Source organism: Epinephelus moara, chromosome 24, assembly GCF_006386435.1.
Source record: "Epinephelus moara isolate mb chromosome 24, YSFRI_EMoa_1.0, whole genome shotgun sequence".
Classification (NCBI taxonomy): Eukaryota; Metazoa; Chordata; class Actinopteri; order Perciformes; family Serranidae; genus Epinephelus; species Epinephelus moara.
Window position 1 is genome coordinate 48,498,179 of NC_065529.1, and position 25,932 is coordinate 48,524,110.

The following is a 25,932-nucleotide window of genomic DNA, read 5'->3' on the forward strand; positions in this document are numbered from 1 at the left end:
AGTTTCATCGCAAAGAGGAAAGCATTGATCATAAACTATAAATGACAATGATCATATAACAAGTAAGCACAAACTTCAGTAATAAATGTAATTATATAAAACCAAAATTAAATTAAATTAATTAAATTAAAATAAAATGAAATAAAATAAACAAAATAAATTAAATTAAATTAAATTAAATTACATTAAATAAGATGTATAAGAAAGGTAAAAGGGCAATTTCCTTAAGTATTTTGTTTTATGAAAATATAATGTAGCTAAGATCATGAGCAAATTAATTCTATATTGTTCATATTTGGAGAAATTTGGATTATTGACTATTATTAACAAATCAGGTTCTTTGAGTGAAATGTTCTTGTCCAGATGTCCTTAAGAGATCCAACTGAAAATCAGTCCAGAGGATTGTCAAGTACACGTTGAAGGTGTGTTCTGAAGTGTTCTGATGTTTCTACCATCTCGTTAGAAAAGGTGCCTTCAACAGTCATATCAGGATTCTATCTATAAATTCTGCGACTTTAAATTTGTACTCCACTAAATCTCAGACGGAGATGCACTTTCACTTCACTACATTTATTTGATAACTTTAGTTACTTTGCAGGTTCAGATTAATGAAACAAAGTATAATTGACAAATTAATTATTTAACATTAAGGATTCAGATAAAACTATATTGATCCTGAGTAAATTCGCCCAGCAGTGTATAAAGTAATTAAAATGAGCTCAACCTTTACCAGCTGCAACATTAAAGTGATAAACATATAAATGCGTCAAGAATTATTGTCAATGTATGTTATTCTGAAGTGAAGTTTTCCACAATAAGGGCTTTTACTTTTTGTACTTTCAGTATATTTTAATGCGACTATATACTTTTGTAGACTTGAGTAAAATTTTAAATGCAGAATTTTTACTTGTAATTGAGTATTTCTACACCAATTGTTACTTTGCTGAGGCAAAAGATACCCCCTTAACCTTTGCATGGATTTTCAGAGATTTTCTTATATTCAAACATTCTTCCAAAATACATTAAAGTCATTGATTGAAGTATTCAGGTGCAGTAAATCCACAATGTAAAGAAATGTTCTGTTGGATTACTGCATTTGAATTAGTGATGATTTAAATGTCAAAGCTGCTGTGGGGATCATTTTTAATATTTGATCAAATACTGTGGGGTTTAATCTATTAAAAAAATAAAACTAAAATGCATGTACAAAATTAAAAAAAATTAAATGGCAGCATGGAAATGCCAAAATACATATCATGAATGAGATGCGGACCAAAAAAAAAAAAGGGACAAAAGACATGTTTAACAAATACAAGTTTATTATCAAAACACACCTACAATCCAACTTTTGTTTTAAACACTTTGTTTTTTTTAACAAATTCCATCCAAATCTGCACTTTTATCAAGTTGTGGAGGTTTAAATTCCCGCGACGTTCACTTCACATGAACGCAAACCTCCGAACACGCCAAGCATAAAGAGCTTTAAATGCAAAAATCTAGAGACAGCGAATCTGTATAATGTCCATCTTAACATCAGCTCGTAACAGAGAGGGATCTAACAAATTTATGTGAGACAATAAATCCTGTTTCTTGGACAGCACGGACATAAACATGTACATCTATTTACAATCAGCCCCACCTGAGGGCGGATAGAGACAGGAAGAGGGGGAGAACACAGGAGGAACAGCAGAGTGGAACGACCTGAAAACCTGAAGAGCTAGATTCTGTTATTTATTTGATTTTTATGCAGTTAAATAACTTTCACTGAGGTTATTCTACAAAGCGTTTGCTCTTATTCTGGAACCAAACTCTTCATGTCGTGTGGTGACGTAGCGCAAGAACATACATCACTGTAAAACCTTCACTTCCAGTCACCAGATACTCAAACAATCCCGTTGCGCGATCAGTGGAACTTTCACCACTTTGTGAAGTACACACATCCACCTCTTTTTCACTGCTACTTTAAGATTCAAATTAAGTCAACTCAACCTTCGACTGCCTGCTTCCTCCACCAAAACTATCCCATACAAAAGAGTCCTTCAGTTGAGATCTAAAGATGGAATCCAGACATGATGGAAACCCAAGTACTTTTTTCCCCATGACCCATTTTGGGCCGTGAAATCGAGTTCATGAAGCACTATAATAAGGAGAGGAGGAGGAAGAGGAGGAATGGGTGCTGAAGGCTCTCAGAACTGCTGCAGGATCAGTTTCTTCTTCCCGTCATGGCTGAACTTGTTGGAGCGGAAGAGGTCGCTGTCGTAGAAGGACGTCAGGTTGTGGATGTTGATCTGTCTCGCCTGGAGGAGGAAGAAAAAGAACGGAGGGAAGCAGAAAAGAATGAATACAATGAGACTAAGAATTTTCCTTGTCGACCAATAGTCATCATTACAATATTAATGTAATTATTAAATGATATATTTTGGTGGTTTCAGTTGAAGGTGTGAGAAAGAATAGTATCAGTAACATTGTTAACACTGTGCTACATTACAGAGAAATACAAAACCGTACTAATGAACCTTCATTAATATAGGCCTATATTTTATCTACAAGTGCACGTCACACACTGAGCGAGCCGCCTGTTAATGACGCTGTGGGCTAATGGGCATGTAGCTACTTCCATGTTTCAGATGATACGTCATGTTTGTAGTCGACCAATGAAGATGAGTTTACATATCACCTTGGGTTCGTCCTTCACCTTCTCAAAATGATCCCACACTTTGGATTTCCTGCCCGACATGTTATTAACTAGCCTGTGGAATAACCGCAGGTACCAGCCCTGGAGATTAGGGGCCGTACACATGCCGCGTCTTTAACCGCCTGGAAAACACAAGGTCAGGTGCTGGGTGCTGCTATTGTGCCTTTTCTGTGCCAGCTTTTAAGAGACACAAGGTCAGGTGCTGGGTGCTGCTATTGTGCCTTTTCTGTGCCAGCTTTTAAGAGCGTGGCGGCAGGTTGCGTCTGAGGTTGCTAATCAAGCTTGTAAGTGTGTAGGCCTATTGTCTGTGGGACAGATGTAAAGCTCTGGGTAGCCCTGCACTAACATGATCAACTTTTCTGTGTTTATCAGACGGAATATTTTCAGAAGGTTACGTCTGGTTATCTAATTGTACTATTTCACATGTGCATTATCTCTCTTCCATCGTTACCTTGTCCTGCAGGTCTTTCTCTACGATCTCAATGGTGTCGTTCTGAACGCCATATCTGTTCCTCTGGTAGGCGACCTGCTCGGCCACCAGCTGTTTGAGGATGAATAGCAGCAGCTCGTTGTTGTCCCTGCGGAAGGCCAGGTAACGGGCGAACGTCTGGACAGAAACACAGATGACATCAACTTAATACAACATGACATCAGGAAGCATCGGGGATAGTTAGATGCCACTCTGACGGTGTTCACGCAGACGCACCTTCCTCATGCTCCTCATGACGCTGAACTTCTGTGTGTCGATGAAGCTCTCCAGCATCACCCTGATGGCCATGTTGACGTCGTCCTCAAGCACGTAGTCCCTGAGGTGCATCTTGGCGTGGGCCTCGGCCATGCGGATCATGGACTCAATGTGACGAACTGTGATGGGGATGCTGCCTGTCGCCTGTTAGTGAGACCATATGAACATGACTGATTTTCATTGTTAAGTCCACACTGCTTCAAAGCAGCAGCTAATGACTTTTAATATGATTTGAAGGTCAAAGGTCAGGACTTGAGTCGTTTTAATAAGTGTTATAATATACAATCATATTGTTGTTTAAGCTGCATTTCGTGTAGTAGAATTGTAAATGATACTTTTAAAAATGTAAGTGTCACTCACCATCGACTCTTTGCGGAGGTCACTGTAGATGCGAGCCACCTTGTCCTGGTCCATCTGGTTCAGTTTGGGATGAACCTGCAGACACAGAATTGTGATCATGACGAATATGAAATCACCGAAACAAGACTGTCAAGAGACGGGTGAGTAAAGACTTTGTTCGTACCCGCTCCTTGGCGTAGATGATGTACTTCCTCAGGAGCTCCTGGGGAATTGGCGGCACGTCAGACGTGTTGGGCAGGACCATTTCCTCTAAGGCCACGCCCCCCTCCTTGTTGCTAGGGTGATGTTTGATGTGGGAGCCAACCACAAAGCGCGCCAACATCTCATCCTGGTTTGGAAAAAGAGGAGAATACAGTGAGCGTCTGATATCGCACTTAATTTAAAAAACAAAAACAAAAAAAAAAACACTTCAACTTATCAATCAAACTCATTTGTCTGCATGGTGTTGTTTTGTGGCTAAAAACAGATTTAAAAGATAACAAAAAAATAAAAAAAAGAGCGGGAAAAAATACATTAAAGAACTAGATAAATAGATTAAAAAGACAAAACACAAAAAAAGATATGATAATAAAATAGATTAAAAGCTAGCATAAAATAAAAATAGTAAAGATAAACCTAGAAACAAAAAAAGATTAAAAAGACAAAAAATACAAAAATAAAATTGATAAGAGCTAAAAAAATATATAAAAACATTATAAAAAATAAAGATGAAATAAAAAAAGAATAACATTTTACATATAAATACAATAAAGTAATTAAATAAAGTATTGTAAATAATTTCTATTAAGTATTTTTAATTAAAAGCCTGGCTGGTATTAAATCTATGTTTAAGCTTATATTTTAGGTTTATTCATTTAATTCTACTTTATTAAATCTGTTGCACACCAAAATATTGTTCTACACTAAACAGATCTGGCGATAAATAAGACTGATGAACACACTTTACAACAAAGACAGGATCAACTGAAACAGAAGCGTTACAGTTAAATAAAAAGGTAAGGAAGTGTGTGTGTTTGTGTGTGTGTGTGTGTGTTTGTTTGTTTACCTGCACGGGGTCAACAGTGTCTCGGACGACACACAGGATGTCAAAACGTGACACGATCGGCTCTGTCAGGTCCACGTTCTCAGAGAAGGTCAGTGAGGGGTCGTACCTGCCGCCTGGAAGAAAACAAGCACAGAGAGCGACGACGTGATGAAAACACAGAGATACACGTCTTGCACACGTCCTCATCTCTTTAAGGACCAATAAAAACAGACTATCACACAGTGGAGCCGTGAACTGTCATGATTCATGTAACAAGGATCCTCCTGGGAGGGAACACTAAATATGTGTCCACAACGCAACATACTGGATCTTATAACTGAATCTAACGTCAAATAAAAAAGATGTTTGCAATCTGATGGACTTTCATTTTTAAATTTAAACATTCAGACACACTGATATGACCTGTAAAGTTTCATAAATATCAGCTTTTCTCTCGCATTATTTTCACATGAAGTGAGACGAGTGGTGCAACTGCTGTGTCAAGTTTCACGCTGCGTTACGTACCGATGGGGTTGGAGGCAGCGATGACGGTGCATCTGGCCTGCAGTGAGGTGACGATGCCGGCTTTGGAGATGGAGATGCTCTGCTGCTCCATGGCCTCGTGGATACTCGTCCTGTCTGCATCGTTCATCTGGAGCACAGAGTGCGGTTAGTTATGTTCATCATTATTACTGAACAGAACAGGATTAGTGTCAGAATTAGAGGTCGGACAGTCAAGTCTCACCTTGTCGAACTCATCGATCAGACAGACGCCGCGGTCAGCCAGCACCAGCGCTCCAGCCTCCAGCGTCCACTCGCGGCTGACTGGGTGTCTCTGGACGTAAGCGGTCAGACCGACGGCCGAGGCTCCCTGACCCGTGGTGAACACCGCACGACTCGCCACCTTCTCCACATACCTGCAGAGCAAAATCCATCAGGGCGTCAGACCCAGAGGCTATTTACTCAAATAGGAAGCATTTTTATTTTGCGTTACGTCTGGTTACACTTCTGAGGCACGTCTTAAATGGACATATGTTTTTAATCAGATCACCTACATCTTAAAAATGGAATCTCAGTATTTAAAAGTTTTTGCGCAGTTCCCTGTTTTGCTTTTCGTATGTTTATTGGATTGGGTGCAGATGATGTTTTCTTTAGTTTACCTTTATTAACCTAATTAATTTTATTTTTATGTTAAAAAGGAATAATCTGTCATTTTGGGAAATGTGTTTATTGGCTTTCCTAGAGTTAGATGAGAATATTAACACCACCCTGACATCTATAAAGTGAATATGAAGCTAGAGTCAACAGTCGGTTAGCTTAGCTTAGCACAAAGACTGGAAATAGGGGGAAACAGCTAGCCTGGCTGTCCAAAGAACAAACCCTATCTTGCAGAGCCGCTACACTCACTTCATAACATGTAATATCTCATTTAAGCTGTACACAAAACAGGGGTTTCATGCAGGACTATTTCTTGGCCAGGAGAAACTTACTCATTTAAAAGGTTACATTTTGAATTGCTGAATCTCTAAAATATCATTTTATACAAAATTCCTTATTCTTTTGTGCATTAACTGTTGATCCGTACTTGAGGAACTGGGACTTGGCGGTTCCTGGATCTCCACAGAGCAGCACGTTGATATCTCCTCGCACTTTGTGTTTCCCACCTGGAAAAGAGACAGCGAGTTTACAGGTAACAGAAAGAGTTGGGAGGGGGCGCACAAATAATGGCGTCATCATTTAGGCTGGTAGTTACCTGGATTTTTGGGCTCTCCTCCAAACAGCGACAGGGCCAGGCCTCGCTTGATGTCCTCGTGACCGTAGATGGATGGCGCCATGCTGGCAAAGATCTGCAGACATGACAGAAATCGAGTTATAGGATAGACTTTTACACACAGAAAAAGTTTGAATTTAGCTATACCTTAATTAACTTTTCACACAAATGTTCAGAAATATTTGCAGTACATTCAGAAAACTTCTGCAGTTTAACTTCTTCTTCACTGTTCACATTGTTATGTTCCTCACCCTCTCCCCGATGCGTTCGTCCTTGGACAGGGCGACGATGGCCTTGACGTCTTCATCAGTCAGCTCGGCCACAGCGACTCCCTCATCTCTGCGGGTGATGTGGTTGGCTAAGATCACCGTGGCAAACACGGGGAAGCCGTTCGCCATGTTCAGAGAGCCGTCGTAGTTGTTGTGGTAGATGCCTGTCAGCTCCTGAGAGGCGAGAAAAATCGTCATGGTCATGTTTCAGGCGAACAAATTCTCATTCTTTTAACTTTTTAATTTTAAGTACAGCTTAAGAAAACAGATTTGTGATCTCCTTGTAATTTTATTTGTTTATTTAATTATTTATTTATGTGTTCAACTCACAATCTCATCTCCAGGCTTGCAGTTGTCCACCAGGTCAGCCAGCAGGATGGCGTCTTTGGAGCGCGGTAGACGGCCGGCGGCTACTTTACCAGGGCTCTCCTGGATGGTGATTCTCTGGTAGTTCTGGTACACTGTCTGCAGGACGGAGATGATTGGTTAACTCACTGAGACAGGAGACACGCCATTGGCTGAACCAGCAAATCAATAAATGCTTTGTGCTTTTAAATAAAAAGGCATGCAGCTGAAACAACATGCATTTGCGAATTATGTCAGCACATAAATAATGACAGTGAACTTTTCTTAATCCACACTATCAAACATCTAATTAGGATAATGAGCACGTGAAGGTTTCGTCCTCAAGACGACATTCCTGGACATAAACCTTCAACATCTCCAGCATACACAGGCGTCTCTCACCTCCTCCATGTTGATCTCGAAGGGCCCCTGGGACTGACACTCGGGACAGGAGCCCGGCTTCACCTCCTGGTTCTGGGACTGGAAGAAGGGCCCCAGCACGAAGTTACACTTGTTACAGTTGTACTTGACCATGCCGAGCTGAGGGAGGACGCCGGTGCAGCTGCTCACCACGCCGCTGGTCCTGATCAGCTGGTTCAAGTGGAGCTGCCTGAGGAGGAGAGAAGAGGAGACACGATTTGATTTGTCGCCTCATGTTATTTCTTCCTTGTGTTTATTGCTTTTTGTAAAACAGTTTTTGGAAATTTGCATAACATGCATTATTTACCGTCCCATCTGCTCGTGTTGATTCAAACGTCTGCACTGTGCTCAGCAGAAAATGACTCATGCAGCGTTTGTGTATACAAAACACAGGAAGTCATGTCAAGTCAGTTATATTTTTTTATAACCCCAAATTGCAAATTTGACTCGGAGGGTTTTACAATCTGCAGAACTAACGATACCCTCAATCATTAGATGCTCCGTACAGGAAAACATTGAAGGGAATAAAGAAGAAACCATATGCAGTGTTCAGGTCACTCTGAAGTTATCATTACAAGTTTCTGACTTCTAAAGTCTGTGCTTCTCTAAGGTGCGTTTACAAGTTGTTTTATTCATTATAGTTCTTGACGATGATTCATAGAGCGAACAAAGCAGGCATGCCTTATTGAAGGATCCAACGCTTTGTTAACACCTGCAATTCTTAGTATCCAGGTTGTTAGCTCTGAGATTTTTCTTGTTGTTTCCTGTGGCGATAGGGGTTTTAAAAATGCTAACAACGCAGACAGCAGAAGAGGGGAGAATACCAGCTGAAACAGCCGGCCAGTGGCGGGACTATAGCCACACAGTCCACATCCAGTGACTCAGACTAATGGAAAGTAGACAGGTGTGGCAAAAGTAAAATATTACCTGAGCGAGCGGATCTCCTCCACTAACGGCAGGTTGCTGATGCGGACGTGGATCTCGTGGGCAATGCGGTCGTATTTCGGGTACATGGCCAGCACCACCTCTTTAGCTGCTTCATCAAAGACCTGACAAAGAAAAAAACAAAAAAACATAAACAGGTTTGTTTTTGTGGACAAAATGTTTGATTTAGGTCGCACCTGCTGTTCAATTCACCTGGTTCACACTTAAGAAAATGTAAAAGTTCTATTGTTGTTCTTTCATTCTGGACTGTTTGATGTTCACACTGACTTTTCACAAACGAACCAAAGAGGAGTAAACATGACGTCACACAGACTGAGAGGTCAAGAAAGCATCAAGAACACACAAGGAAATCAAATTTCCAAAGACAGATCAGGTCTCAGAAAAACATGATTTTTAAAAATGACCTCCTCTTAGTTAGGGGCAGTGTCAATTACAGTATATTACGACTAAAAACACAAGCACTACACTCACCTTCAACATCTCAGTTGGAGCCTCTGGCAGGAAGTAGGCCAAGACGTGCTCTCTGGCTGCGAGGTCCTCATAGTTCACAACCAGACTCTCCTTATTCTCTGTAATGACAGGAGAAGATTCAAGTTCATTCATTCAACATCACAGAATTATCAGCGTGGATGTGCACACGTTTTATAAAACCGTTAAGCTACCTTTGCACATGTCGCTGATCTTCTCCTTGAAGACGTTGTGGCCGTTTTCGTCCACGTGAGTCCGCAGGAAGTTCTTGAAGCGGTTGTAGATCTCCAACCTGGGAGCCGCCATGGACACCCACTCCCTCACAGTGTGGCCCTGCAGACGGGGAAAATAACGTCAGACCCTCAAACCAGAGCCGGAAAGTAACAGTCCGACCTGGAAAACTACAGCACATCATCTAATCTGTATTTTTATTACTCTAAGCAGAAAATTGTACAACCTTCATGTCCTCCAAGTTCTCGATGCTCTCGATCATTTCCTCTTCCTCTCCATCTGCAATGCCCTCTGCTGCACGCTCAGCCAGTCGCCTTCGCCGAGCTGCAGGACGCTCTTCGTCCTCATCTTCACTGTCTGGAGAACAGCAAAATAAAGAAGGTATTCACTCAATCCCCTCTCCCATCACAACTTTTTTAAAACCTTTTTTTTCCAGATACAACTGAGATATGACTCCGAGAAGTTGTTGATGACACACCAAATCGGTGGGCTAAACTACAACCAAACAACGCATCCATTCTCTCCTCACCGTAGAGCAGCCCTCTCCTCAGCCGCCCACTGACGCCCTGCTCCCTGTCCCTCCTCCTCATGGCCTCTTCAGCGGCAGCCCGAGCTCCAGGTGACAGCTCTGACAGATCCTCATCGTCCAGGTCCAAACCCTCTGCCTCATAACGATCCAGCGCCGGGATGGCTCGGTAATCTCTGCACACAGAGAGAAATGAAAAAAAACTCATCTTCATTGAGCCTTAAACCTGTGCAACACAGAGTAAATGTTGTATTTGAAAATCAGAACAAATCTACCCCCATCCTCACCTCTCCATCCCGTCTCCGATCAGCTCCTCTCCGTCCCCATCTTCCTCCTCCTCCTCCTCTCCGTGCACGGTCGTGTCCCCCAGCAGTCCCTCGGACTCATCCTCAAAGGGGGGCAGGTCTCGTCCGGGGCTGGAGGTCAGGTCTCCCCTCCTGGACGCTCGGGTGGGACTGGTGGCCATGTGGTATGACTCGGAGGAATCCTGTCGACAACACACAGATTACTCAGACTATTTCTATTCCTCAGACTATTTCTATTCCCGTATGAGAGCATGACACAATCTACTTGACTTGCAGTACTAATGTCTAGTGTATTACCAGCTGTTCATACTGTGGAGAGTTTAATTAGTAAACTGTAACTATAAAATGAAAGGATGTTTTGCTGCCTCTCACAGCAGCTGGAGTCGGAGAAAAAATAACTTCATTCACTGGGTCGACTGCCGGCAACTTTTAAGGTGGAACGTTAACTTGTAATGTTACTCAATGCATGAGTTGATGACGTGAATCCATCAGCACACCTTAAATTTCACTTCAACAACTTTGACCAATCATTTTATTTTTATATGACATACACTTTTAGTAATGAGTGGATCGTCAAGCACGTAAAATATATATTAATTTCGACAAAATTCTGTGACTACATATATTCCAATCCTCACAAAAAAGCATTGTGGAGCGTTGTTCCTGTGGGCTACAGCAACACTAAACCCCTGAGCTTGCCTGAGAAGGACTAAATGTACAAAGCTGCTATTTTTAAATATCCCATGGAGAGAGACTCTCACTGCAGCCTGTTCTATTTTGTTGTGAAAATGTCGGCGTGCAGCCTCGTTCTGTGGGCGATAAACGAGGCGCAGACTTCCATCTGTGTCACCGCTGATGAGGAAATACAGTGAGTGACAACAACCCTGCCCACATTTTAAGAGCACTATTAAAAGTAATATTTGTGGTGGAAACACTAGGGTCTAGGTACCATGTCTTAAGGATTACTGAAAGTGTTTGGTGGAAACGGGGCTTTAAGATGACAATTTGAGCCTGTCAGTGGCAAAAACAAAACATTTTATTGGACATAAATTGATGGTGCTCAATTGCCCCAGGTGGTGACACTGTAGCCCGTTTTGCGGCAGCCAGCTGCAGCGGTCTCCGTCAATACTGGACCAATTTCAAAAACTACTGTTCTCATGAGTCTCTTAGACACAAAAAATTGGGAAATGTGATCCAGGTTAAAAAAATACCAGTCACCCTTTAATACAAGACAGTCAGAAATGCACAGAGGCACTTTGTCTTTGAGGCAGGTGTGACTGTGTCCAGCCCCTGTGTGATCTCTGACTTGCTTTACTGTTGGTAACATGATAATATAGATCACAAATACATCTAATGTGTCATAATAAGTGGTGAGGATGCCAAGAGACAATGATAGCACTGGCAGCCATGTGGTGAAAAGCCAGTCACAAAGACAACAACATAAAGTAATGCAAAACAATAACAGATTGAGATTTATAATAATAGTCACCAACTATATAACAGTAAAGCTCTCAATATTTGGAGGCTGTTTTTTGTATAAAACACATTTAACTGTAAAGGGTTGCAGGCTGTAATAGTATTCTGCGTGCATGATCCTATAAATGCTTATTTATCACTTTACAATTCATATTTCACCAGTTTTAGAGCTGACTCTAATAAATATTAAGCATCTAACCCGACATTTTATTGTCAGGTACTTCATCAGGCAACACAAAGCTCAACAGCCACATGGCGAGTCTGCTTTATAAAGCAAGAGGACAAATAAAACTGACAATAACACAAAGATTAAGATCGTTCATGTTTGGAAAAGTGTAGAAACCGACTGACTGTCAAATATATCTCAGATTAGCGCAGATTTAAATGTAAAATCAGGTTCCTGATCGAACTTAAACTCTCTGTCAGTGTTGTGATGAAGAGTAAAGTCAAAATGTCAAACTTAGAAACAACATAAACTCGAGCTACAAATATAAATGTGTTTGATTTAACTTCACTCCTTCAGCACACGAAGGTAAAACCCGACAATGAGCCGTTAACTCTGTTTTTTAATAGTTTTAACTCACCGCCATTGTTCCGTGTCTGTCTCTGTCTGCTGCTTGTAGAGAAACCTCTTCTTCCTGCCCGGAGTCGCTTTTCGCGCGAAATGACCACGTGACACTCAAAGCCCGCGAAAAGTAATGAATATTCAAGTTCGCCGCTGACGTCGCGCCTCCTTATTGGTCGCCTCTTCTTAAAGGGGCGGGAGCTCAACGCACAGAGTGTTTGGTTTTATATAAACCTCCAGTGAAGGTTGTTCGGCCGGTGTGGAGCTGCCGCCTGGGAGTGAGAGCGGTGCGGCCCGTACAGTAAAAGAAACGCACCCTTTGCTGAGAGGTGGAGGCAGGGGCGGAGTTTAGGACGTAGTGCTTTTTCCCGGGAATATTTGGGCCGCGTTCAAATCCGTTTCACTGCCTTTTAAACGGGTGGCCACGTCCCAATATGTTTCACATCTCCTGTTTCTTTTTTCTCTGGTTAAAAAAATAGTAATTAAACATCGCAAAAACAACATGCAGGTTGTATAACATCTCTACAATAATTTATATATAAACAAAAAATATATATATAAAAATAAAATGAATAAGAGAATAAAAATTAGGGTTTAAAAGTGAAAAATAAATCCTGTGTCTTCCTCAAGCTCTGTACAGTATCTCAGCTGTAACATCCCCCAACATCACAGAGAAGAGATCCCGCTCCAGGTGTAAAGTCATTTTTGAGCACAGTTTTTTAACCTCACCCCAAAATGCGGATACAATGTGACAATACCAAAAAAGATGGACTGTTGATTCAGATTCTGTTCCACAAAACCAGCATTCGTCTGATTCCCTAATACCGCATATGTTTAGCATTTTTCTAGTTGCTAGAAAATTATAAATTATTTTTAATTGAAAATATCTTGTAAATGAGTCGACAGTTGTTTTATACATCAAACCAAAAAACAGTTTCCATTGTATAAAGCAGTCTAAAGTATCCTACCATTTTTGATAAGTACTGTAAGGAATACTTCCTTAGGACCGGTGTGTTAAATAAAAGTTAGAAATGTTTTGATTTATCTTTCTGTTTTGGAGCCATTTGTGATTTTTTTATTGCTAGCTGACAAACTGACAGTTTATAATTTATATCACAATTTTTTCTTTTCAAGTGCAGAAACCAGTTCATGAAAATGACTGGAGGGAACACATACTGCCATACATATTAGTGAACTGGTTGCAACTCAGAGACAGTTTTTTCTTTGTCTTGATTTAAATCTCCGACACTTGGTTGATGAAAATGGCCGTAGACTCAGAGCTCAGTGGGGGGAACAGACAGTATGAAATGTTGCTGGTCTCACATCTGACTTTACGTTTTAATTTCTGTGTGAATACGACCAAAAACTAAAGTAATAAAAAGCTAAAATTATGATGCATTGCCAGCGCCTCACACACACAAACACATTCTGACAATCAAAAACAAACAGAAGCAAAATCAACACCTCAAGTTTAATAACCATTATTTATGACATGTTCACTCATTCATAAAATTTAACATCACCCCTTTCAAACCTTTTATTTTTAATATCTGTAACAAAACAAAACACAAATATATACAGTATCAAAAACAACAGAAGAGCTCCGCCTTTATCTAAAATAAAAATAATCAAAGAAAACAAATTAAATCTCTTTGCAAAGTTTTTAGTGCAGCAAAATAAATAAATATCATCACTTCACTCATTGGTATCAAAATGGCCATCACTGAAGTTCTGCTCAGACAGATGAGTGGTTTAAAAAACAACTGAACAGACTTGTGTTTGTGTTGCACAGATAATATTTCTATGTAATTGTACAGTGAGCTCTTATTTTCATTTTATATTAAAATACAGTTCACAATAATAAACAGTTAATGCTTGTATTTAGACGATGATGTGAAAATGATTTCTATGGGTCTTTTCTATGGGAAATTTGTTGTTAATCAAATGATTATTTTCACAATTATTAAACAAAAACATTAATCTGTGGACTTCAGAGAACAACATTAAAATAAAATTGAGCTTTAGATCAGTGTCCCAACACCTCTGAGGTGGTTTAAGGCTTATTTTAAGGGTGTGACTTAAATCCCTAAAAAAAGGTTTCTAAGAAAATGTTCGTCAGTAGCTTCTAAAAGGCAGAGTTGTTGTACAAGCAGCACATTCTTGATTACAGTCGTGGTTTTCTTGTTTACACATTAAGGAAAAACAATCAGATTGAAAGATGAGAATAACATGAGCCCTGTCCCAATTAGAGCGGCAACAATTAATCGATATAAATCATATAACTACTCCATTAATCAAGGAAACCATGCAGCGTAGCTTTACAGCTAGCTCTCTAATCTTGTTAGCTTGTTGGCCGCGCAGCTAGCTGTAACCTAACTACGCTGCATGGACCTGGCATTGATTGTTTCCTAAAATTAGCTGATAAACTAATTTTCTAACCACCCCCAGGAGTCCGGATGAAATAGCTAATGTCCACTGAATACAGTATTTTGATACTTTAGCTACCTAGCAATTCTTCTTTGTTAGCATGGACGCTAACATGAATTAGCATCAGCCAGCTTAAACCACACAATCACAATATTTCATGTCATATTTTTTTAACACAAAGGGGCACTGAATTTAACGAATTTACTGTTCATCAGTCCAAAAATGAGACAAGAATTTGCTAGCGCACCCCGCTGCTCAGAGCGCACTCTGGCACCAACTGGACCGTTCATAAATTCGGAGCGCTGTTGGAATGTATCAATCTGTTATTCGGACACTACACTCCTCAAGCAGCAGAGCGCCGCACAGAGTGAATGTGTGATTAATATTTAACCGTTTTTTAATTCATGTGGAAATAAAACACTCCGTTACTTCAAATGACATCAAATTGGACGAACGCTTTACGAACGCTCCCAACATCACTGGGGGAAGAGCAGACGGCAGCTCGGCAGATGGACCTTCAGTCAGCGCAAACCTCAGCCGTGAGTTAAAGTCTGTCTCCGAGCTGCTGCTGCAAAATTTCTATCACAGAAACGGAGTATATGTGGTGGGTGCCAGTTGTTTGTTGATGCTAGCGGACCATTTTTAAGCTAACTTTAGCTAATGTTGCACGTTGTTGGGAGAAGTTTGTCTCTAGCAGTGGTTCCCAACTGGGGGGTCGCAAGTCCATTCTCAATGGACCACAAGTGACTCGCAAACGTGTCAAATTTGTAAAAATCACACTTTATTTTTAAGTACAGTGAATTTCCAGCACAAAGCTTTTACCTTGAAGTGCTGTTTTCTGCTGTGGAGCGAGTGACTAAGGGACAACTCCTTGACAGAGACAGCAAACTAGTTCGACGACATGGCCAAACGCAAGTATGACGCTCAATGTATTAAACTGTGTGGACCTTGAACTAATGACTAAAGGGAAATCTGGACCCCGAGGCTGGACCAGTTGGGAACCACTGATCTTGAGGGTTCTTTGCCAGAAAGGGATTTCTTGGTTAAGGTTCAGCACGTGCATCGCGTCACATCCTTTGGATTCTCTCACACTGAACATTGCTGTTAACAGGTTGTTACAGGCAACAGAGGAAGTTGGGAAATGTCTCCGTTTTTAAGGTACTTTACAACCTGTTCATGCACTGGCTATTTAAAATGATTAATAGATGTAAGAAGTTACATACAGAACCTTTATGCCTTTAGTGATTAGTTAGGTGGCACATTATGAGCCCACACTTTTGCTTTGTGACAGGAAATGTGTCCTTTGTGAAAACTTTCATGGGGATTAAAATGATGAAATTGTAATTTTCACAAACACAAAACACTGTTGAGCCTCCTTCAGCACTTCAGTTGTTTAAACACATTCACAGATATTTCTATCAGACTAGCTTTCTGTTGGGGAGCGATTTTTAAATAAATATCTCTGTTTTCAGGAGGCTGAAGTTAAGTTTTATGTATCATGATGAGGTAAGCATTGGTTTTCACTTTAGACGAGATGCAACACTGATAATCAGGAGTTTGTTCATTAAAGAGCCGACTGTGTAATAAAAAGGAGTGACAGTAAGACAGAGTGATAAAAAGAAAGACAAGAGGGATAGACAGACAGATTTGTAGGCTTCCAGACAAACTTTTGAAAATAGTTTCCCCACAAAAAAAGCAAACCAGTTTTACCTCAAATGTAATCAGGTAAACATAAAACAACACAAATAAAATGTGGATATCAGGAATTATCAAATCAGAGGGTTTCCACCTTTTGATGTTTAAAGAGGCTTCAAAATAAAAGCCCCAGCAGAGCAGAGTGACTTCCTTCAAGAAAAACAAAAAACCTGCGCAAGAGCTGGCGCTTCAAAATAAGAGCCCCAGCAGAGCAGAGTGACTTCCTTCAAGAAAAAAAAATCTGTGTGAGAGCTGGTGCTTCGCAGGGCGGAGCAGCGGGATAAACAGTGCGTCAAAATAAAATTCTTCTAGGAAGTAGGCTTCAAAATAAAAGCCACCATTGCAGGCGCAGGTTCCAGGTAAGGGTGAAGCTTCAAAATAAGAGCGCTCCAGAGGAGAAAGTGAAAAAAGGATGTCAAGTTGTTGTTTGTTTGTCTCGCATGGCAAGAACAAGATTTCTATATCCCATCTCTGCATGTGTCTGTCATGTTGAGTGTTGTGACTTTGCATATGACGTTGTACCAGACACACACACACACACACACACACACTCCCTGCATGTGTTCGGAGGATAACTGTGGCTCTGACGGTCTTTTATCCTCCTCAGTTTGTGTTTGTTCCCTTTGTGGATACATGAGACCTCCAGCAGTTTCTCCGTTCCTGGTCGAGGCCGCCAGCCTGGTAGCGTATGTGTATGTGTAGCGATGTGTGTATGAGTGTGTGTGTTTTATTTAAGAACTAGTGTTGCCTCTGAGCCGTCTTTCCTCTTCAGATACAGTCCGTAGCTGAGATGGTGTTCCCTTCTCAAGAAGGCGTAGAAATAATCTGACACCAGCAGAATCTGAGGGGAAATAAATAATAGGACATTGATCATTAGACGTAAATAAATAATCAATAATGTTTTAAATGAGAGAGCAGGCTGAAAATACAACATGATTACTAAATAACAAGATCAGACATAAGTCTTTGGTTAACTCTGTAGACCGTCCTACCTGTGCTACGTTGAACAGCAGTGTTATGGCGTAATAGAAGTTGGAGTTGGCGCTGCCGGCGTAGATCCACAGGTGCCAGAGAACCGGGAACAGAGCGGAACAAGCGAGCAGGACGCAGGACACCAGGAAGATGTTCCTTAAGACTGAACAGGACATGAAACCAGGAGAGAGATTATTTATTTCATTGCACAATTACTTTTTGTGTTTTATTTTCATGGTGTTAATCGAGAAAATTCCCAGATGACAATAAATCTCATTTCAATAAAACAATTGCTTGACGAGAACACGTTGTCAATCTGTTGGTCAAATACTTTGTTCCAGAGTGAAACACCTCAAAGTCAGTGTAGAAATTTCAGACGAAGATTGGCATAATATGTGGAAAATACACCATTCAACCACTAATTTGCGAACGAATGAATTCTCATGGAACATTCTGATTAGTTTTGCATCTCCATAATTGCCAGAGCTGTTGGCGAGAGTGTGGGTCTTTGGATGTAGACTACTCTCATGCTTTTTGGCAATGTCAGAAAATAACAGTATTTTGGGAAATGGTATGTAAAGAGCTTGTTGTAAGACCGTTGTTTCATCTACAACCACAAATGCAGGCGAATGCAGGCCAAAATTTTACTCGTCTACTACTTAAAACTCATCTATCCATCCATTTTCAACCGCTTATCTGAAGCCGGGTTGTGGGGGATGAGCAAAGTATTCCAGATGCCCCTGTCCTCAGCAATGTTTTCCAGCTCCTCCTGGGGGATCGCAAGGTGTTCCCAGGCCAGATGAGATATATAATCCCTCGCTCCAGCGTGTTCTGGGTCTGCCCCGGGGCCTCCCACAAGTTGGACGTGCCCAGAACAACTCTAATGTGAGCCGCCCCAGGAGGATCGTGATCAGATGCCCGAAACATCTCAACTGACCCCTTTTGACGCAAAGGAGCAGCAGCTGTACTCCGAGCTCCCTCCAGATATCCGAGCTCCTCACCCTCTCGACAGACAACCCTGCCCACATTCACACCTACGGCCAATTTAGAGTCACCAATTAACCTGACGTGCATGTGTTTGGATTATGGGAGGAAGCCAGAGTACCTGGGGAAAACGCACGCTGACACTGAGAACATGCAAGCTCAGCACCACCTTGCTGTCACTACCAGTAGCGGTAGCTTGCAAATGAGACGTTTAGCAAACATTGGTAAACTGTATGTCTACCAATAGAGGTGTGAGGTGTTTAGGGACATCTGTAATTTGTACCTTCAAAAAAACTGGGTTACACTGACGTTCTTACTTTTGAAATGTACTAACGGGGGAACCACTTCTTCTCCCTGCTATATGTATTGAATGAATTGAATTTTTTCAACATAATTAGATGCTTTACAGTGAGCAGAAACCCTCTGCACTTGTCCAAAAAAAAAGTATATATTGATTAAATGCTTTGATGACTTTATTAAGCGTTATTGTAAACCGCTAATGATGATCAGAGTGATTTCAAACTGGTTTAAGAAATATTGTCCATGTAACCGCTCATATTAAGAGACCTGGATCGAATCTTGTGACAATTAATATGCAACATCTTTTGTGTTTTCTTTACTCACATCTGTGCAGGTGACTCCAGACAGGAAGGAAGGCCATGTAGAGAGCGATGTCTCCCACAGTGGGGTAAGACTTAAAGATGGAGATCACAGCTAACTGCATGAAGATAAGAAACACCGGATGCTCCCTGTAACACAGACACGCACAGAATGAAGAACAGAAAGGAAATAAAAAGAACAAACAGCAGCGTTGCGTTAGCTTTGATGGTGTGCAAGTGATGCAGAGGACTTGCTTGAGTTTGATGGACAGCGGGATGGTGTAGAAGAAGACGTTGATCTGGAAGACGCAGAGGAAGAAGAGGCGGAAGTGTTCAAACATCTCGGCGAAGAAATACCAGAAGAGGCCGATGTTTGGGGTCAGGTCTGGTACTGAGAGACTGGATGGAAGAGAGACGGTCAATGCTACGACCACAGCTGGAAAGAATCTGATCACATTTAAAGCTAAAGTAACTTTTACGAAAATAATTTCTTATCAGTCTTACTTTTAAAACTATCTCAGTTTCTGTCCAGTCTGGTTAGTCATATATTACACAAGCAGTTTTACTTTCTAGGTAATTTAGGTCACCACTCACATGAAGCCATAGACAGACGGCAGGTAGTCCCACGAGCCGAGCAGGAAAAAGGAGAGGCAGATGATGACGAACAGGCTGCCCAGGTACATGAAGGCGTACTGAGCGATGAACCACCAGAAGCTGAACCGCCGGAAGTTCAGTGGGATATACTGATGCTGGATGAGAAGGCACGGAAACATGGAATGGCATGAACGAAAGGCAGATTAGTCATCGTTATTTGTGTGCTATTTCTATTATTATTACTATTATTTCAGTCACTGCGGCTGCTCCTGCGCCATCCAAAATGTGACTGTAGTAACGTAAGAAGCGCACCCAGATGTCAGGAGCTACATCTGAAGTACCGTACAAAATCAATGCAAGCCACTGAATCCTCCACAACAAGTTCCTGCAAATGTTTCACAATAAAAGCCTGTTTAGAAAATGACAGGATTCTCCCAATCGAAAAGATAAGGGGCTTTTAATTTGAAACAGATACAGGAAGTGTTGAGTTTGAAATGAAGGCAATGGGAGCGGATTAAAAGTAAAAATATAAAAGTACAGAGATAATACATAAAGACCCGTTTATAATGTAGTCTGTTTCAAATGAGGCTGGTAGCCTCTGCAGTAAAAGCCCCGCCACTGTTTTTTATTTTATTACTTTATATCCACCATTATGAAGAAATAACATTCTTTGTTAGCTGGATGCTAATGGCGGTGCTCGACAAGTTGTGCCTCTGCTGTTTCACGCCATCATTTTTCCTTTTTATTCTGTGTGGTAACATCCCTACAGGAAATATAATAAAGGCTGTGGTGCTGTTGTCCTACAGTTTCCATGGCAGCAGGTCACTCTGTGTTTCTATTGGTCAAAGTGACGGCTGTGACGGGAGCAGTCATGAACGACAAAAAGAAACACGCTGGACTTGCTGCTGGGACATCATGAGGCATCCCAGACTTGGCCTTGGTTGACGTCTACTATGACACACTACATGAGACGAAACGATGGATTATCGTGCACGACACTCATTTTCATTCACAATCTGAGCTGACACTGTGCGATGCTGCGTCGGGCTATTATCAGGCTGACATCATGTAGTGTGAACCAGGCATGAAATACAGGAAATTATAAAGTAAAGGAGAAAAGAGCAACAGAATAAGAGGAGGGGAACGCACATGTCGATTCATACAGAACGTACCTGCATCAAATAGAGCAGCGCTGGAGCGCACAGAGTGAGAGGATAGATGGACTGATATGTGGCCAAGGACAGAAATATGGCACTCAGCAAAACATTGTCTGCAACACAGACACAGGAAAACTGCAATTAAACAGTCACTGTATGATTTAATTGTTGCAGCCATTTTAAGTTTGACAGTCAAAGCAATTTCAAAGTGCTCCTTCTTATAAATAAAATAACACACTGTGCTAACAATAATGAATTAATTAGTCGTGTCTCACTCAGGCAGAAATGTCAGTTATGGATCCAAAACTGTGGAATGCCTTTTGAAGAATCACATCATGTTTATAGCTGGAATCAAATGTTACCTTTTATTGTAGCGAGGATGAAGAGGGCGATGACGGCGTTGTTCAGGCCACAGGTTGACTTGGCGACGCAGGACAGGATGGTGAACGGGTTCAACAGGTAACTGTGAGAGAAGAAACAGTGAGATACAACAAGCAACTTTTTAGAAGGTTGTGGTTTTTCCTTCATGACCTTTTAGGCTACAATCACCACTATTATCAAATATATAGAAATATCTAAATAATGTGAACTTAGCATTTTCTAAAATGTCTTTGCAGAGCTCTGGTACCTGTTGCACTGTCCGTGTCTGTAACGACTAACAACCAATCTGAGCTCAAGTTTTTGTCTCCAGCAACTGTGTGCTTCTGTCCCGGTTCGCGCTGTTGGCTTTGTTTTGTTTTTTCTACCCAAAATGCATTGCAGTCTACGTCACTTCCTCTCTTTGGTTCGCTGGAAAGTCCGTTTGCATTTCCAACTGTAAGCGAACTGCACCAGGGTTCACTTGTAAGTGAACCGAGACCCCCAGTTTTCAAGCGGACCAGGGTTTGCTTGTTTGGTCCGCACCAGAGTTCGAATGAGCGTTCACACCACTCCAAGCGAACCAAACTATCCGTGGAAGTGGACCAGGGTTCGTTTAAAGCGGACCAAATAGCGCCAGTGTGAATGCATCCTAAATCACTCTGGGAGGTGTTTGATACTTACAACATGGCAACTTTCAGAGGGATGTAGTACATCTCTTTTGGGCTTCTGATGAGCTCCAGACAGTCGAGGGGATAGCGGTCTGCCTCCAGAGCAAATTTCTGCTTTCTGAACTGAAACAGCAAATATGCTCGTCAAATATGTCACAACACTGGACAACACCCCAAATACACCACATACTTCACTGGATATCAACGTATCAGTAAATTTAATACACTAACAATGAATCCATGTTTAATCTGTAGAAATTATATCATTCACTGATCATAACTCAGTTATCATACGATGTCCATATCAATCTCGTGTTTCCCTGAACCTCTATAACAGAGGTGGTGAGTTCAAAGTTATTATCACAACACAAAGAAACACAAAAGCAATATCTCATTGTCGAAAAAGACTGGAATTTCCCTTTGATATCGAATTTTTTCTAAATCTTTTTTTCGTTTATTTTTGAAGAAACATCACAGTTGTCTTACCACTTGTTTGTTGTAGTCCTTCACTATCATGTAGAGAGCCACAGCAGTGATCACATCTGCCAACTAACAAGACAGAAAGACAAAGAACAAGCAGCTGAGCCTCAAAAAATTCATACCCATATACTTTCTTTTCAAATCACTGGAGGCAGAAATTTTTTTGTCACGGGGAAAAGCAGTTTAAATTATTGTGCAGACTGCTGGCTAACATGACAGAAAATCATCCTGTATATTAACCAGAGCAAATCCGAAGCCTTTGCATCTAAATCAGTTTTTAATAGTGTTTTATGACAGCTCAACAGAGAAACATTGGTGCTGGAAAGATTCAGCCCAAAACATCATGTCTTGATTAGTTTATAAACACATCTTCATACGCACCATAAATGTTATCTCTGCATAGTCCACCACAAAGTGAAAGAGGTAAATGATGAGAGGAGTCTGAAGAGAAAAGAAAAGGACGTTTGGGATCAGAGCACAAACACAAACATGCTGTTGGGTCAACACACATTTATGTAGACGTTATCGTGTTTTAATTCAATTCCATAGAGCTTAATTTATCCCAAAGGAAATTCTTGTTTACTAAGACTAAGATATCATGGTAATATTGTATCATAGGGCCTCTGGTGATTCCCACCCCTCGTATTTGTGTGTGTGTGTGTGTGTGTGTGTGTGTATCTCACCTCATGGAAAACATCTCCAGAGTACGGTGAGACTCCCAAGTCAAGAAGAGCCAATCCTTCAACAACTATTAACAAACAAACAAACAAAACAACATGTCAGTAGGGTTGCGATGATATGAGATTTTCACCGTACGATAACTGTCTCAGAAAATATCAGGGTGTCACAGTATTACATAATTATTATTATTATTATTATTATTATCATCATCATCATCATCATCATCATCATTAGTCAGAATGACACTTAAGGAATAAAAATAAAAGGTTGATTTTTGGTTGGACGAATGTTTTATGACTATAATTAAAACGTGGAACTATTTTTTATGTGTACAAATTCTCCCTTCTGAAAATAACTAAAATAAAGGTGACAGTCTCCGTCCAGCTGCAATTTTATTTTTAATATTATAGATAAGCAAATAAATCACGGTGTGATGAGCGTCAAAATTTTCATATCATAGTATATCTTAAAACCGGTACACTGCTGCAACCCTACATATCACAGAAAGACAGTGCCGTTATCCAGCTGTGGGCTGTCATCATCATCATCATCATCATCATCATCATCATCATCATGTCCTCTCTTCTCTCAGTACAATCGGCTGCAGGATACAACGATGCAACTTCCTGTTACAGCTGCCTAATGAACAATCTATGAAGGGTGGTGGTGGTGGTGGTGGTGGTGGCAGTGTGTGTGTGTGTGTGTGTGTATCCCTTTATACAAAAACCACAGTGTGTCTCAATTAACGGACTTCACTTCAGCACGACGTCCAGAGGTTGAAATGAGGCTTCATATTTTGTTGGTAGATACAGAAACTAAACAGTTTTTATTAAAAACTGGAAAAATGCACATTACAGGAGCTAAAAATCTGTATCGGAACAATTTTTTTTTTTTTTTTACTGTTTTTCAGTTTTACAAATAAGTTTAATGCAGATAACATTTTGGGTTTTAAAAATAAAAAAGGCAAGAGGACAGATAAAAAAAAACATTAACAGAACACAAAGGGTGAAATGTAACTGGGAGGTTGTGACATTTCCAAATGTACCACCCTGATAGCATTTTAAAAGCTGCAATCTTGAAATAATTAGCTCCTTTAAGAGAACTACCCTCTCCCAGGACGCTGAATATAGCCATCAAATGACAACACCAATGCTCTTTGTTCTGGGGGAAATCTGCAGCAGCTTTTGGAGGAGGTCACGACAGAAATGAAAACATGCCTTCAAAACCCGCTTTCAGGTTTAGAAGGCATGTTTTCTTTATAAATAGGTGGTAAAATAATACAAAATACAGTTAGTTGAAGTTGTGTGCCACTCCCCTGAGCCAACATAAACACAAGTCCCTCCCATGTGCTTAAAAATTAATTTTACATGCCTCCCCTTTTTGCACCACCCCGTCCCCTCACATAAATAACGAACAGTCCCTTATTGGAAACTGGTTATATTATTATTGACAGTGAAGCACAGTCAAATGTACAGTAGTGTTTAGAGCTGTAGTATCAGGAGGGCAGTATTGGTACTCTAGTGAAGTATAAACACTCTTAAATGATAACTTAGTTAATTTCCAACCCTCGTGTCAGTGGTTAATGACTCTATAGCTGGTTGCTGCACCATCATCTTTGAACATAATGAAGAACCTCCATTAGAAAATTAACGAGTCAAAACTAATTCACATCTAGAGCGACATAAACCACAACGAAGCTGTTTTATCAGACTCAATGTGGCGTTAGTAATCTTTCTGAAAGAGAACGGCAAAGACAGTTTTTATTATCTTTATTGTTATTTTCTTCTTTTAGCTAAACCGGTTGCCGACCTATCACCGGGTAACAGCGCCGAGGAGAGGAGGGAACCGAAGCCGCGTATCAGCGGGAAAATTCGGCCCCAAAAAGCCGCTACACCCCGCTTACCTCTCTTCCAGGCGGTTAACGGAGACACCACCTCCACCCTCTCCGAGATCAGGTCCGCTAAACTGGATCTGTACAGAGCTGCGCGGACCGTAACGGCTACAATCAAAAGTAGAGTCAGGGGAGCCGCCATCTTCACAAGGAAGCTCTCTCCGCCCTGCGAGGTGCACCATGGGAAATGAAGTCTTGTTGTTGCAGAGGAAACTGAACGGGACGGAATCGAAACGGAAAATATATTAGACGTATATTAAATAAACCAATAAATAATACATATTAGGCTTGATTTGCATCATGTTTATAATGATACTAATAAAATAATAAAAAATAATAATTTATTATTATATAAATAAATAAATAAATATTATTATTATAATTATTATTATTATTATTATTATTATAAATAAATCAATCAATGTATTTAATATTATAAATTGCTACAAAAAACCCGTTGTAGGGTTAGTTTTCAAACTTTTTCCTAAGGTCAGTAGTACACAGTGAATGTCTCTTTTTTTCAGTCAGCCAGTGAAGGGAATACGGAACCATAAGCCCTTAGTATGTTTTCACCCCGGGACTCTTTATGCGTTGGATCAAAACACAATTGACAAAGCTCTGTAAAGTTAGACACATTACACTACTGGGTTTCCGCTAAGAACATTTTTTCATTTTATTAAAACAAAATTCGCTCAAAATTTTTATTTAATCTATTTTCAATAATTGACATACTCAAAGTAATATAAAGACTATGAGGCATACAGTGTACTTTTGAAGGAAAGGTTTCCAAAAATAGGCCTAATAATCATTTGTAAGGAAGAATAATTACCAAAAAAGTCTTCTGATAGTAGATAGTCTAGATCACATCTAGAGATAATGTAATTTATAATAATTTAATTGTAATGTAATATTAAACATTTTTTTGAACTTATGACTCAGTTTTATCAGTTCTGCACACCTTGCAAGGTGTGCACATTATATGAATGATGCTTGTGTTTAAAGAGTATACTTTATTTTTTACTTTTAATAGCAAAATTAGCAATTGTGTTTTTGATATGTGTTTCACTAATGCAATACAATACAAAATTCATGTTCAGTGTGGTTTTATTTGTGCACTGCTGCTGAATATCTACCTACGAGAAAATCCCAGTTTCAGGCTTGAAGTTCACTTGAAATGTGGTTGAAAGCTCAGGCAAAAATGTCAGTTTAATTATTACCTCTATATGAAGTTGAATAAACAACCGTATAGAGGTAGGGCCTACCTGAAACTTTTTTTAAA

The 25,932-nt window shown here is 40.4% G+C and overlaps 2 protein-coding genes across 3 annotated transcripts; both read right to left on the minus strand.

The window, feature by feature from the left end:
- Window positions 1-1,299: 1,299 nt before the first annotated feature.
- mcm2 (minichromosome maintenance complex component 2) lies at window positions 1,300-12,316 on the minus strand. The gene is made up of 20 exons (XM_050037663.1): window positions 12,165-12,316; window positions 10,087-10,286; window positions 9,803-9,975; window positions 9,500-9,630; window positions 9,237-9,375; window positions 9,046-9,143; window positions 8,557-8,678; window positions 7,612-7,819; window positions 7,195-7,329; window positions 6,847-7,038; window positions 6,578-6,671; window positions 6,410-6,488; window positions 5,570-5,741; window positions 5,350-5,476; window positions 4,846-4,958; window positions 3,964-4,128; window positions 3,801-3,875; window positions 3,402-3,584; window positions 3,147-3,302; window positions 1,300-2,297 (listed from the first exon to the last, which is right to left on the minus strand). The coding sequence occupies exons 1-20, from the start codon at window positions 12,168-12,170 to the stop codon at window positions 2,187-2,189; spliced, it is 2,679 nt and encodes an 892-aa protein (XP_049893620.1). The 5' UTR covers window positions 12,171-12,316; the 3' UTR covers window positions 1,300-2,186.
- Window positions 12,317-13,597: 1,281 nt separating this feature from the next.
- Window positions 13,598-24,817, minus strand: pigu (phosphatidylinositol glycan anchor biosynthesis, class U). 2 transcript variants are annotated; one of them, XM_050037708.1, is made up of 12 exons: window positions 24,666-24,817; window positions 22,765-22,829; window positions 22,463-22,522; window positions 22,088-22,150; window positions 21,615-21,724; window positions 20,936-21,036; window positions 20,589-20,686; window positions 19,417-19,571; window positions 19,078-19,221; window positions 18,848-18,972; window positions 17,260-17,402; window positions 13,598-17,108 (listed from the first exon to the last, which is right to left on the minus strand). In XM_050037708.1, the coding sequence occupies exons 1-12, from the start codon at window positions 24,793-24,795 to the stop codon at window positions 16,995-16,997; spliced, it is 1,308 nt and encodes a 435-aa protein (XP_049893665.1). In that variant the 5' UTR covers window positions 24,796-24,817; the 3' UTR covers window positions 13,598-16,994. The 2 variants fall into 2 exon arrangements, with proteins under 2 accessions (XP_049893665.1, XP_049893664.1); XM_050037707.1 differs by having other exon boundaries at window positions 18,848-18,968; window positions 19,074-19,221.
- Between the last annotated feature and the right edge of the window lie 1,115 nt (window positions 24,818-25,932).